The following is a 13,720-nucleotide window of genomic DNA, read 5'->3' as shown; positions in this document are numbered from 1 at the left end:
ACCAAAAGCGAAGTTCCCTAAAAGTCTAGATTTCATCCCTAATTTTAAAGAAGAATGGATTTGAAATATTATAAATGACTAAATACAAATTACTGTACTCCATAAATAATTAGGTCATAATACATTTCATTAAACACTGGGCTGCTTCTCTTAAAGCTTTACTGTAAAAGAGAACAAAATTATATCTGCCATATATTTAAGAAGTACATACAAAGCTTAGGAAAAGAATAAAATCAAGTTTCTACTTGCCTTCAACATGCACAATCTAAATTAGGGTTAAAATACTAACAACAGCTCCACTCACAAGGAGGAAAATTGATTTTAATGACTAAGCATTAAGTAAAACCTATGAACCTACCATTTTCCCTGTCCCTATCTGAGGGCAGTAAATAATGTCTAGAAGTAATGTGGCATGAGGTTCGTATTCACAATGTAAAACCCCTGGGAATCCTGGCTTTTGTTTTTTGTGCATCTAAATCCTTCATGCCAACCTTACCTTACCCCTGAAAACTGACAGTAAAGGAGAAGTATCCTGACATCCTCAAAGATTCCCAGAGCTAATAACAACGATACACCACCCTGGCTCCGACCAGTGGCGCAAGTAATACTCTCTTGTACTTCTCTGCCTTCCTCCAACATGCATGACTTGAGTAGATTTACTGCTATTCAAGTTGAAGAACATCTCGTGAAATAAAAGCAACAATGTGGAATATACCACTCTTTCACTTTTCCATCAGCGACGGAAAAACGTTATCCTCTGTGAATGAGACACTCTGGTCTGTGTGGTGTGTTCAACTTAAACACGTGGTGTGTAGAAATGTATCTTATGAAACTGATGCTCATGCACTTAGATTAAGAAAACAGAAATTCCAAAGAAATAAAACAAATCCTTCTTATGTTAGGTTCAACAGCAAAGGTAAAAACTACTTGGCTTGGAAGACATAGAGTTTAACTTGGTGAGTAGGCTAGAAAATCCAGGTGAACACAGGACTTTTTCTGAAGCCTTGTCTACAATGAACAAATAATACCAATCGCCACCACACGGTGTTTTCGATCACGATGCTCCGCTAAGTGTTAGGTCGAACCTATGTGAGTCTGTCGTCATGTCACGCACAGAACGGAGAAGGTGTGTTATTGGCTGACGTACCCCACAAAGTTCACTGCAGAGCTACAACAATCAACACTGAATATAAACTGTTTCAGACACAGGCTTAGCATGAAGAAGAGAACTATGCATTGAGATGCCATACATCTCGCCACAGATTGCTCAGGGATGGGGAAGTTATTGGAGAAACCCTCTACATGCTACCATCTGGATTCATGCCCTCAGTTCCTCATTATGAAGTCCCTCTCATACATCAGCATCCGAACCCCTTGAATGGAGTCCCACATGAACTCACGCACACAGATTTCTTAAGTGAAATTTTATTTACATTTAAAATGTCTTCTGGTTGCTCACTTACAAAACATTACCAATGTTTTGCTTTTTTTTTTTGGTAAGAGATACATTAATAAGATTAAGATTAAATATTTACTTAATATACCCTTGTTTCGGACATCTGTAGTGTCTCAGTGGTTGTGAGTTAGTAACACAGGTAGGCAGTGTGCCCTCGGGCACGCGGTCTGTGCTTTCTCACTTAGATACAAAACAGGGTCAGCCAATGCTGCAAGCAGTCATATTGCCCTTATTATAATTTTAACTAGCGAAGCTACAAATGTTAACAATTACAAAATCACCTAAGTTCTTTTAAAAAAGAAATCCAGCTGTGTCCTTAAGTCTTCATATTTTCACTAGCCATGCGTTAATTTGTCAATTTTGCTATGTATTGTTATATAAGTCTTCTTTCGCTTTATTTGCATTTCAAACTCACCAACTTAAATTTCATCAACTGTCCTCTAGTCCTCATGGTACATAAAAGGGTAAATACAAATGTCACAAGAAAAATCAATCCAACAAACAGGAACATTCCCATACCTGTACTCCTTAACTTCCTAAGAAAGAAACAAGTCATTTTGGCATGGAGGTTATATTCCTATCTTATTTTTTAATAATTCCTCTTTGCTTTGGATTTTTATTAGCTTTTCAAAACCTTCACTAACTTAAATAAAACCATATGGTTCTTATAAGGTCACTGTGTCTTCCTAGTTTCAGGAAGTTGTCTTTTCCAAGTTAGTAATGTTTGAGGTTGCAAATGGATGAGGATCAACCAGTCTCAGATGATCTTTACTTGAGAGAAAAAAGCATAGGCCAGCAAACGTCAAGATGCTCTGGAAATGACTGCCGCTATCATAAAGAGAAGAGGGTGCGGCATCGTTGGAAACTTACCCCTTGTTCAGATTCCAAAAGCTCTGTTTTGACTCTGACTGACGGCATCCCATCAAGCATTAACATTCTGTTCTCAAAGGTGTTGATATTCTGAGTAAAAACAGAGAGAGAGAGGGAAAGTCAGCTATAAAGCATTCAAATGAGGGCATCTGGTAGACTCTTCCTTCATAGTAGTACATTTAGTACTGCTAACCTAATTTTTTTTAACAATGAAGTATAATTAAATGAGAATATCAGCATAACCAATTATCCCCCCATTCTGAACTATCATTTGAAATAATGACCAAGAAGTTGAATTAATCAGTCTGATTCTCTGACCTCTGGGTTGGAGGTCAGACTATAATAAACTGAAGTAAAGAAACCTTAACATTAATTTATATGGGGCTGGAACAATTCATCACACTTTTGCAATAGTGGAAGGAAAGAGAAGGATGTTTCCTTCTTCCTTAGTTCCAGAGGTTGTATGTGTGCAGAAATCCACAAAGGAGAAAAAGATAAAAAATGACCGTACGCTCATATTATCGTCAAAGTCAAAATAATTTTAAAAACAATATAATTCTAGACACTGAACTTCGGTATGGCACTTCAGATCAAAGGAAAATTTCTATGTATTGACCCCAAACATCTATTTCAAAAACAACTCATATAAATTTTGGATTGAGAGTGAATTTTTAAGCTCAAGTCACAACCAAAAAATAAGTAACAATTTGTTTTCTATTTTGGTATGTGTTTGGCTGAATTTACCACTTCTTGAAAGGAGAACCTTATTTCTATTGTGACTCACTAGAATTTCAAACAATATTTATGAAAAGATTAAATCAAGGTTATTCTCTACTAATTTTCACTGCTTTGGGGATTTTCTAAAGTCAATAACCTATGAAGGGAGTTCGAAAGACACTTACTATTGCTTGCTTCAGGCCAAAATCACGTTTTAAAACATGTTTAGAATGTCAAATTTACCTTCATCTACTGACCAAACTAAGAAACTGAAATGACTAAGTTTGAGTTTTTAGAATGGCTCCTTTGCTCAATCACAGAATGTAAGCACATGACTCTAAAGTGGTCTCCTTAAAAAAAAAGAGAGAGAGAGATCTGTTTCTAAATATTTTGCCTACCTTTGATGACAAAGGTTAGTAGCATTTTTTTTTAAAGATTTTATTTATTTATTTGAGAGAGAGAATGAGAGAGAGAGAGCACATGAGAGGGGGGAGGGTCAGAGGGAGAAGCAGACTCCCCACTGAGCAGGGAGCCCGACGCGGTACCCGATCCCGGGACTCCAGGATCATGACCTGAGCCGAAGGCAGTCGCTTAACCAACTGAGCCACCCAGGCGCCCCGGTTAGTAGCATTTCTAAACCTTCAGGTTTCTGCCTCTCACATAGTTGCTTTTCTATCAAATAGTTAAATAAAAACAACTCCCACTTTGATAAATCATAAATGTTTTTATTACCAAATAATACCAACAGAGTGCAGTATAGTAAAGCTCTAATTATCTCTATTTCTTGCCACTCCTTTTTGTTTAAGAAAAATAAGAAATAAAATTTATAGGGCCTCTTATCAGAAATATTTGCTCTGAGACATCAACAAGAAGAAAAGGCAAATTTACTCTAGAGCTAACTAATGAGCATTTAAAAATTCCATGCTACCTAGTCTATTATGTAATAAAAAGGAAAGAAACTACTGTCAGATTCTTTTCTTAGAAATGCGCAATATTATTAAAACTGGCAGGATGTATTTTTCTAAATTTGTGCTTTTGACTTGTCCATATTTTTTAGGCATTTTGCATCCTAATAGCTTCGAGCAGAAAGAACTGTGGAATCCCTGGCAAGCTCAGTTAATGTGTTCCAAGCTTTAAATCCTTTCATGGAGGCTGGTGAGTTGCTTACACATCAGGCATGGATCTCAAATCCTAATGTGTCACTTGCTTCCGTGGTTGGAAGCAGCCAGCTTGGCTTGCAACCACCCAGTTTCAAGAAAGCCTTCCTGCAGCCGGCCAGCCCTCCACGCCCCTGCCCTTCACAGCAGCCAGAAATCTACCCTAACAAAGCATCCTGTAGGCTGTTTGGTTGGTAGACAATGAAGAATGAGTTGATATTGCTTCCTACCCCGGAGGAGGTCTTGCCCAGAGGAAAAGGGAAGATGCCTTGCAAAGGCAGGGAAAAGACAAAGAGCGATTCTGGAAAGACAGGTTTAATGAACTGGTTGGAATCTGATTAGAGGCTAATGTCCCTCTTAGTGCTTTGTACCAATTTACAGCTGATAGACTTTAACCATGCTCCTCACAGGCTGTGATAAACTCATTAGTTTAAAAAATGCAAGCCAACCAGAGTCTTTGAAGTTAAAAACTGATAAATCATGAAAACCTGACTGGGCCCACGTTCCATTTAGCACATTTAAATATCACTGTATTTTCATGATTTTTTTTATTGTTATTCTTGAATAATCCTACATGTGTTAAAGACAGGATGTACATTTTAGTTTCATATAAAAGTGGAAAAATAAAACACCTCTCGAGAGTTTAAGAAATTAAGTTTTCCTTGGAAATATGTCTCTTTCCATGATTTTCCAGGATCATCCACAGCCACAACCAAAATAAACACCATGAATAACAATGTTCACAGCTAAGAAACCAATCCTTAACTATTAAACTCAACTAATGCAGATTCAATTTATATATATGCCTAAAAGCAATACTGTAAATATACATAAAGCATATTAATCTCTACATTCATGATTCTAATCCTGTTTAGTATATACATAAGCACTGAGCATCACACGATATTCCACACCATTCAGAAAAGGTTATGGGTTTTATGGAGCTCATGGTAATTGTACAGCATTGAGGATATAGTTCCTGGGACAAAATATCGATAGATTTATCTCCCTAAGCTAAAATCAGATACATACAATCTCAGTTGACTGTAGACTTTAAATATGTAATAAGCTCTAATAATTTGAAATTGCTGTCAAACGTATCTTGCCATGATCTTAATCAAAATACATTTGCTGTGGAATCAATAGCTCAATTGATTCCCAAGAGGCAAATAAAATTTCACAGTCATCAATTTTAGTAACATCGTACTCTTTGTATATTTATGTTGTAATGAACATTTTGATATTATACAACTCTGTATAATTTATATATGTGTATGTATATATACATGTACACACACGTGTATACATTTACAGTGCTTGCTTTGTATGAGTACATTTTATTAATTAAAGCAAAAGTTAACCATCAGATTTATTAGCTGGCTATTGACCAATTACATGTGCACTGAATGAGAATGGTACTCTGGACTTTCCTGTTTGCCAAATAAGATTTGGCAACACAGAAGTCCAGCTGATAGTAGCTCTCCTAGTCAAAACCAGGACAAGCACAACCTTCAATGATCCTAACATCTCAAAATATTTTGAATGGAATGTGCAGGAAGCATACGGACCAATGCTCAATGATCATCTCACAAAAACAGAATGAATGGGGGTGGGACTTTCCCATGGCAATTACTAGAATTTGTCCTCCTATTCCCAAAATGCAAGCCTTTTCTTCACCCTCCTCCTGACCAGGGGCCATCCAGTTCTTTGGAGAAAACATAATTGTTTTATCATAACCCCAAAACTTGTGCTGAAACACAAGAGAATCAGTGAATTCATCTTGCTTTATACAAGTAAGAATCAACAAACCTAAGAGATTAGAATTACACACGGCCAATAGTTTCAAATGTCTATCACTATACAACAAACCACATCATCACATAAAAAAATCATTTTATTATTATCTTGGTAACAAACAAAATAACAACACAAAATATTTGCATATTTATTAAGGACCAGACCTTGTACTAAGGGATTCTCATTTAGTCCTTACAGCAACCCAGGAAGTCAATGCTATATTCTCTAAAGATGGACATCTGAGATACAAGGAGGTTAAATTGGCCAAGGACTCAAGATAACCAAGGGGTACAGCTCTGTTCCAAACCAAGTCTCCCTCTCCCCATCCCCCATCCTTCCTCCTTCTCTTTCCTCCTCCCTACCTTAGCCCCGCCCCCCCCATCTCTCTCTCTCTCTCTCTCTTCTTCTCCTCTCTCTCCCTCTCTTCTCAGGAACTCTGGAAACTCCATTAACAGCTCCTCTCAGGACTGAGCTAATTTGAATTGAATGTGCAACTTCTGGTCACTGGTGAGTATCAACATTTTGGGGAATATCAGTAAGAGGTCAAATAAGCCATGGTTTCAAAGTGATTTCCTTTTGTTTTTTCTCCCCTTTAAATTAAGCTTTCAACATATTTTCTTAGCTTGATGAGATTATGCATCCTATCCTAGAAATACCTCATATTTAGCAAGTCAAACCCATCCTGATTACAACATCCAGAAAAATCCACGGTAATCTCATCTGCAATCCAGTGTTTTGAAAATATTCATATACCCTTGGTAGCTCATTCAATATTTACACAACAGTTTCATGCACTTAGATGATACAGGAACTTTACTCTCTACATTTGATATTCAAGAGAGATACATCTGGGCATCACATTTAATTTATAATCTCTTAGATAACCATATTGGCAAAACTAAGAGCTAAACTAGAGACCTACTGGAACTCTCAAATCCCCTTCAGCGGTTTCAATGATTCATATATATATTATTTTGAAATATCTGTCTTCATTCTTAAAAATAGAAGTCTTCCATAAATTCCTCCCACTGAAACACGGAATTATGTCTCTCATAAGGACTGGTAAAACTGTACCTGCCATGAGGCAACTTCTATTTTCCCGATAGCAAGGATCATTCCTATGTTGGCAAGTACTAAATTACCACAACAATGCAGTTCACACTGATATTTTAGAAATGTCATCTGAGATTCCAAATAACACTCTCCACCCCAGCATTAATACTAAGTGTAATAGAATGTTATTTTTGTCATTCATATTCTGAAGAACTGCACACACTTGGGGGTTGTGAGTTAACCAAATCTCTCCATAAACATGCAGTGAATGTCTCTGCTATGCCAAATTCACCTCCTTACAATCACACAACATCTGTGAACCATGAGGCCCTGTGGCAAATAACAGGGGCAAGCCAAAGACTGAGGAACAGAAACCAGGTTAAAAAAAAAAAGGCAGGACAATATCATGGCAAGAGAAGTGCCCACCCACCACCAACATCCCTAGAGAGGGAGGGCAAAACCTCAGTCCAGCTGGGCCGGTATTAACATTGCAGGAAGAGATCTAACATGCAGGGGCACGTATGGGGTTATCAGGATGAGGTAACAAGTAGTCTTGATATCATGTAAAGAAAAAAGAATTATTCAGCCATAAAAAGGAAAGAAATCTTGCCATTTGCAACAACATGGATCAACCTTGAGGATATTATGCTAAATGAAGTAAGTCAGAGAAAGACAAAAATCAAATGATCTTGCTTATACGTGTAATCTTAAAAAAACAACCGAACTAAAAACACCAAAAAAGGGCGCCTGGGTGGCTCAGTTGGTTAAGCGACTGCCTTCGGCTCAGGTCATGATCCTGGAGTCCCGGGATCAAGTCCCACGTCCGGCTCCCTGCTCAGCAGGGAGTCTGCCTCTCTCTCTGACCCTCCCTGAGCAGGGAGCCTGCCTCTCTCTCTGACCCTCCCCCCTCTCATTCTCTCTCTCAAATAAATAAATAAAATCTTTAAAATAAATAAATAAATAAATAAATAAATAAATAAATAAATAAAATAAAAACACCAAAAAAATGAGCTCATAGATACAGAGAACAGACTGGTGGTTGCCAGAGGCGGGGTATGTATCTGTGTGTAGGGGGGAAGGTTGTCAAAAGGTACAGACTTCCACTTATAAAACAAATAAGTCACACGAATGTAATACACAGCATGGTGACTATAGTTAATAATACTGTATTGTATATTTGAAGACTGCTAAGAGAATGGATGGTAGAAAAAAAATTTCCTATATAAGGTGATGGATGCTAACTAGACCCACTGTGATCATTTCACAATATATACAAATATCGAATCATTAATGTCATACACCAATCACACAACATCTGTGATGTATCATCTAAGTGCGAAACTAACATAGTTATACGTCAATTATATCTCAATAAATAAAGACAAGAGAGAAGTGAGTTTAGTCCTGGAAAAGGAAGCCAGAAACAAGACTCTCTACAGGTCTAGTAGAAACTAATTCTGAGGGTTTAGCCCCAGCAGAGGCCAGACAGGAATTAGAAAGCACATGCCCAGCCCAAACCTCCTTCCCTAGGCACACGCATGCAAACAGAAACCAGGCACCGTGAGCCCAGGCAGAATGACCAACACAGCAGACAGGCTCCACACATGGAAAATCACACTGGCAACACAACTACAGGATGATCACAGGGATCATAATTTTAAAAATAATAATAGTAACAACTATAATAACAAGAGCTACCATTTGCTGAGCATGTATATACTGAGTGTTGTTTCATGCACTTTCATTCATCACATCATTCGTTTGTATGTTTAACTGATTCATTCAAAAAAAATACTGAGTATCAGGCACTGTTTAGGTATTTAGGGTATTATCAGTGAACAGAAGGGAGAAAGTTTTATAGAGTTTCATTCTAGCCATTTATTCCCCTCCCTTTTTTTTTTTTTTTGCTATTCCTTTTAGACAAGAAAATTCAAGTTCAGAGAGATTAAGTCATCTGCCCAAGATTATGAAAATGGCAGGCAGTCTAACTCAGGGGCTAAGTCTACTTTCCATGGCTACCAGGGGTAGACAGCCTCAACCGCTGACTATTCAGACATTGGCTGCAAACTGCAGGAGCCCAGAGCTGCCTAAGCTACTCTGGCTAGTGTGCTTCAGGCTCCTGAGATCTGACAAAAGGCTGGAACCAGGGCTGAGGCGGGAGCAGCAAGGCAAAGGCAGGCTGATTAGAGATACACTGAAGGCAAACAGTATGAACGTTGTCTAAAGTCCTTACCCTGCCCTACAGGAGGTACCTTGGACCCCATGTCCAATGAGCCTCGAACCAGCTACCCAACCCCATTTTATACTCTGCTCAGACTATATTTCAGCGATGTCAAAAACGTCCTCTCCTCTGGGCCTCTGTGTATTCTATTCCACCTTAATACACATCACTACTGACAAATTCTTTATTTGTTATTACACTGGAATGTAAGTTCCAGGAAGGACATGACCTTGTCTTCTTGTTCATAACAGTATCCCTACCCCCAGACTTAATAATTGTGTCTAACACAGTATGTGCTCAGTAAATATTTGTTGGGCTAATGAGAACAATAAATGTAGGCAGACATAAGGTCAATTCATTCTCCTGGGTCTAAGTGACCCAGGTGATAACTGATGGTTGACAGATGAGAAGAGCATAAGCACAATCTTATTAGGGCTATAAATTACCCCGCCATTTATGAAGAATGGTAAAGGATTTGGTGTGGCTGGAACATACTGCTCATTGGAGGAGAAACTGGAGAGGAGATCAGGTCAGGTTGTAAAGGGCCTTGTATGTTATGGCACTTTATTTATTCATTAAAAAATGTTTCTTTAATGCCACTATATGCTAGCTGCTAGGGGCATGAGTGAACAAGATAGAAAAGCTCCCTGCCTCAAGAGCTAGAGGTACATGGGGAAGATATGTGTTTGGGCATCACACAATATGCAACTGGAAGTTGTGAAGGCCTATCTAGCAAAAACACAGTATGTTTAATAAGCTGTGTGTTTAGAAAGATAGCACTAAAATTAATTTGAAGATGGGGCGCCTGGGTGGCTCAGTCGTTAAGCATCTGCCTTCGGCTCGGGTCATGATCCCGGGGTCCTGGGATCGAGCCCCGCATCGGGCTCCCTGCTCCGCGGGAAGTCTGCTTCTCCCTCTCCTGCTCCCCCTGCTTGTGTTCCCTCTCTCTCGCTGTATCTCTTTCTGTCAAATAAATAAAATCTTTAAAATAAATAAATAAATAAATAAAATTAATTTGAAGATGCCTATAAACATATAGGACTGGATGCAGAAGGAAGAGCCAATTCATAGGCCACCCCAGTAGCCCAGGGGAGAGGTGGTAAGCTAGACCTAAGGCCATGGCAGGAGGAAGAAAGAGGAGGAAAAATACTTGAGCAATAGTTCATAGGTAGAATGAACAGTCTTTGATCATTGACAAGAAGGAAGAAGTAGGGTGATGAAACAGAGCAAGAGGGAGTGCCAAGGATGGCACTAATCTTTCTAGATTGTCCACAAAGTTGAGACAGGAAACCCAAAAGGAAAAGCCAACCATGCCATATATTCCTCCAATGTCCCTTAAAGGACCTACTCTACTCTGGGTTACATGAATATTTGGGTATATCATTTAATTTCAATATATTTTTGCATACTCAAGATCTGTGACCCACAGAGAAAGATTTCCCTTAAGCTGAGTAAATTCAAATCTTCTAAGAGACACATAAAGTCAAATGTATCCAAACTTGGAAACACAGGTTTGGTTGAAATAAAGCAAACATATATATGTCATTTTATTATCTACCTATTCAAGACAAGAATGGACTCTGCTTTTACTAACACTGCAGGATTTGTAAGGTTTTACAGACTTCCATCATTACTGAAACGTAAGAAAAAGAAGAAGAAAGAAAAAGAACAGATATTTGCCAAAGTACAAGTTTAAAAGGGCTGTACATTAACATATTCATCAGTCATTACCCTTTATGAAAATCGTGTGGATAATAATGAAAACACATCCAGAACACTGAATGGATTACATAATGAAATAACAACACCGGTCTTCTGTGCCTAGAGAAAATTAAGATGCCTATCGAGTATTTAGTCATTTGTTTTCTGTAGGAAACAAAGGAAATGACTACTGACCTATATTTCCACTTTTCCTGGTCTACAATGATGTCAAATGGCTCCTTATCAAATCCAAATGGATTATCTCCTAACAATATAGGCTTGTTGAGTGTCTGTCTCCTGCACAGCCTGAAAAAATAGCACTGAGGAGTTGGAAATAAGTAAAAGAACTTTGAGGAGAATTAAAAATCCAAGTTAATTTTTTTTTTATTTTGACTATTCTGATGAAAACAAAAAGACAAAGCTCGACCTTAAGGTTCTCCTCCGTAGCCAGAAAGATGTGTAAACTGCAAACAAGTAAACTAGGTTTTTTACTGAGTTAAGATTTTATACCAAACCCTTGAAAACCCTAGGCACAATATTGGTTTTTAATGCATGTTTCAAAAAGAGTAAAGGTAGAAAAGGGTGAATTGTACAGGTTATTTCATCCAAGAAGGACTGCCAAACCATGTAAAAGCACTACATGATGTTTGTCATGTTGTCAAAAAAATGTAACAAAAGTAATTGTTGTTAAAAGATTATATTGACAATGACAAAGCTGCAATAGTCTGCATTGTCTGGCCAGCCATGTCAGACACATCACAAAGTGGCCATGCATTTCCTCTCTCTTTTTTCCCCCAACACTCTGGATCCTGGGAATGCAGTAAAGACATTACTGGTTGACTGCCAATGCACAGGCTTGACTCAAAATGTAGTCTGTCAATTTCCAAGTATATTCACCTCTCGCTATGACTTTTCCAGATTCCCCAAATGATGTCTTCAGGTGTAATAATTAAATTTTATGTATCATCCAAATCCTGTGCTAAGTCAACATTTCTATTGGCAATGCTGTTACATATCTACTTTCATTTTTTTCCAATACCATGTCCAAGAATTCAAACTACCTGATCTTTTACCTTTTTAAAAGCTCTCTATTTTCCGTGTCTATGCTTTTTTCTGTATGCTTTCATAATTGCACAGAAATGAAAGTAGGAATAGGATATTGTCTAGAACATGGGCTCAATAAAATACACTTCCTGGGTTAGACTCAACATACTTGTTTGGTGTATAAACTTATGGTTTCAGTTTTCTTATCTGTAAAATGCAGGTAACTTTCTACTTCACAGAATTGTTTTAAGGATTCAATGAGATAATGCACACAAAGTGTTTCAGTACTTTACAAGTCTTTTATGTTAATAACTATATTAAATAATTTTTATTAGTAGTAGTAAGACTATTTTATCCATCCTTTCCAAACTTACTCTTTTTTTTTTTTAAAGATTTTTATTTTTTATGTCAAAGAAAGAGAGAGGGGGCACAAGCAGGGGGAGCGGCAGGCAGAGGAAGAAGCAGGCTCCCCACTGAGCAAGGAGCCCCATATGGGACTTGATCCCAGGACCCTGGGATCATGACCTAAAGCTGAAGGCAGACACTTAATCGACTGAGCCACCCAGGCGCCCCTAAGCTTACTTTTAAGAATGGATGTTCTCATCTGATTGTTGTTTGACTCTGAAGAACCACTCAGGTTTTTGTATTGGATTCTATGAACTATGATAAAAGTAGAATGAAAACAGTAGATTTTTTTTAAGATTTTATTTATTTATTTGACAGAAAGAAAGAGAGCACAAGCAGGGGGAGCAGCACGCAGAGGGAGAGGGAGAAGCAGGCTCCCCCACTGAGCAGGGAGCCCGATGCGGGGCTCGATCCCAGGACCCTGAGATCATGACCTGAGCTGAAGGCAGACGCTTAACCAACTGAGCCACCCAGATGCCCCAAAAATGGTAGGTTAAAAAAAAAAAATACTGAGGATAGGAACTGAAGGAAGACTGAGCTACACAATTAAAATATAATTTCCCAGGAAAAATGGCAAGAATGAACTATGTTGTCTGTTTCAAACTGTGAGGATGCCCACCAATTACATAGGGACACAACCTGCCTCTCCCTGGACATCCCAGGGAGGGCATTTAATATCTCTAACTACTAGACACAACCATGAAGTGTCTGACAGCCCTTCCCAGCAACCAAATGCTATTTGATGCAGTTATTATGGTTCCCCTTCATATGACTGCCCAGAAATATACAGTTTTAAAGAAAAATACTTACTACTACAACATATCTAACATGTAGGTTACTGGAAAAGATACCTACAGAGTGGCCTATAATTCGAAAGGTAGAAAATTTTTGAAATTATTTGGAGAAAATAAAAGAACCACAGAGAAGATAAGATAAAGGCAAATGGCTGAAAATTTGCATATTCGGGGCAATATGAAGCTGATGATATTAACACCTCCACGTCATTATCCAAGCTGCTGTCATCTTGAATGTCCTTTCCCCATGTCGGCACTTCCTCATTTTATCAACCATTCTTACCCCATCTTATAATTTCTATAAGGTATGTGTATGTGTGCATGTCTAAGTAAATTAAATCCAGGACTGTTTTTTTCCCTTTATGGGTACTTCTCAAATTCTAAAATGTAACACAATGGAAGTCAGAAAAGAAACAAAATATATTCAACAGAAATCTGAAGTACACGCTTTTATTAAGGAATTATATAACTGCACAGCATTTACTTAGGCCTTGTAACTTCCTGC

At 38.1% G+C, this 13,720-nt stretch overlaps 1 protein-coding gene across 2 annotated transcripts in view; it reads right to left on the bottom strand.

The window, feature by feature from the left end:
- Positions 1-13,720, bottom strand: part of KLF12 (Kruppel like factor 12) — a 420,428-nt gene that overhangs the window by 226,852 nt on the left and 179,856 nt on the right. For both annotated transcript variants that reach the window (XM_021697868.2, XM_021697869.2), the window contains one exon: positions 2,327-2,416. In XM_021697868.2, the coding sequence (XP_021553543.1) occupies positions 2,327-2,416 (90 nt within the window). The remainder of the gene's footprint in view (positions 1-2,326; positions 2,417-13,720) is intronic.

This window comes from Neomonachus schauinslandi, chromosome 3, assembly GCF_002201575.2.
Source record: "Neomonachus schauinslandi chromosome 3, ASM220157v2, whole genome shotgun sequence".
Classification (NCBI taxonomy): Eukaryota; Metazoa; Chordata; class Mammalia; order Carnivora; family Phocidae; genus Neomonachus; species Neomonachus schauinslandi.
The sequence above is the reverse complement of the archived record's forward strand: the minus strand, read 5'-3'. Positions and strand labels throughout refer to the sequence as shown.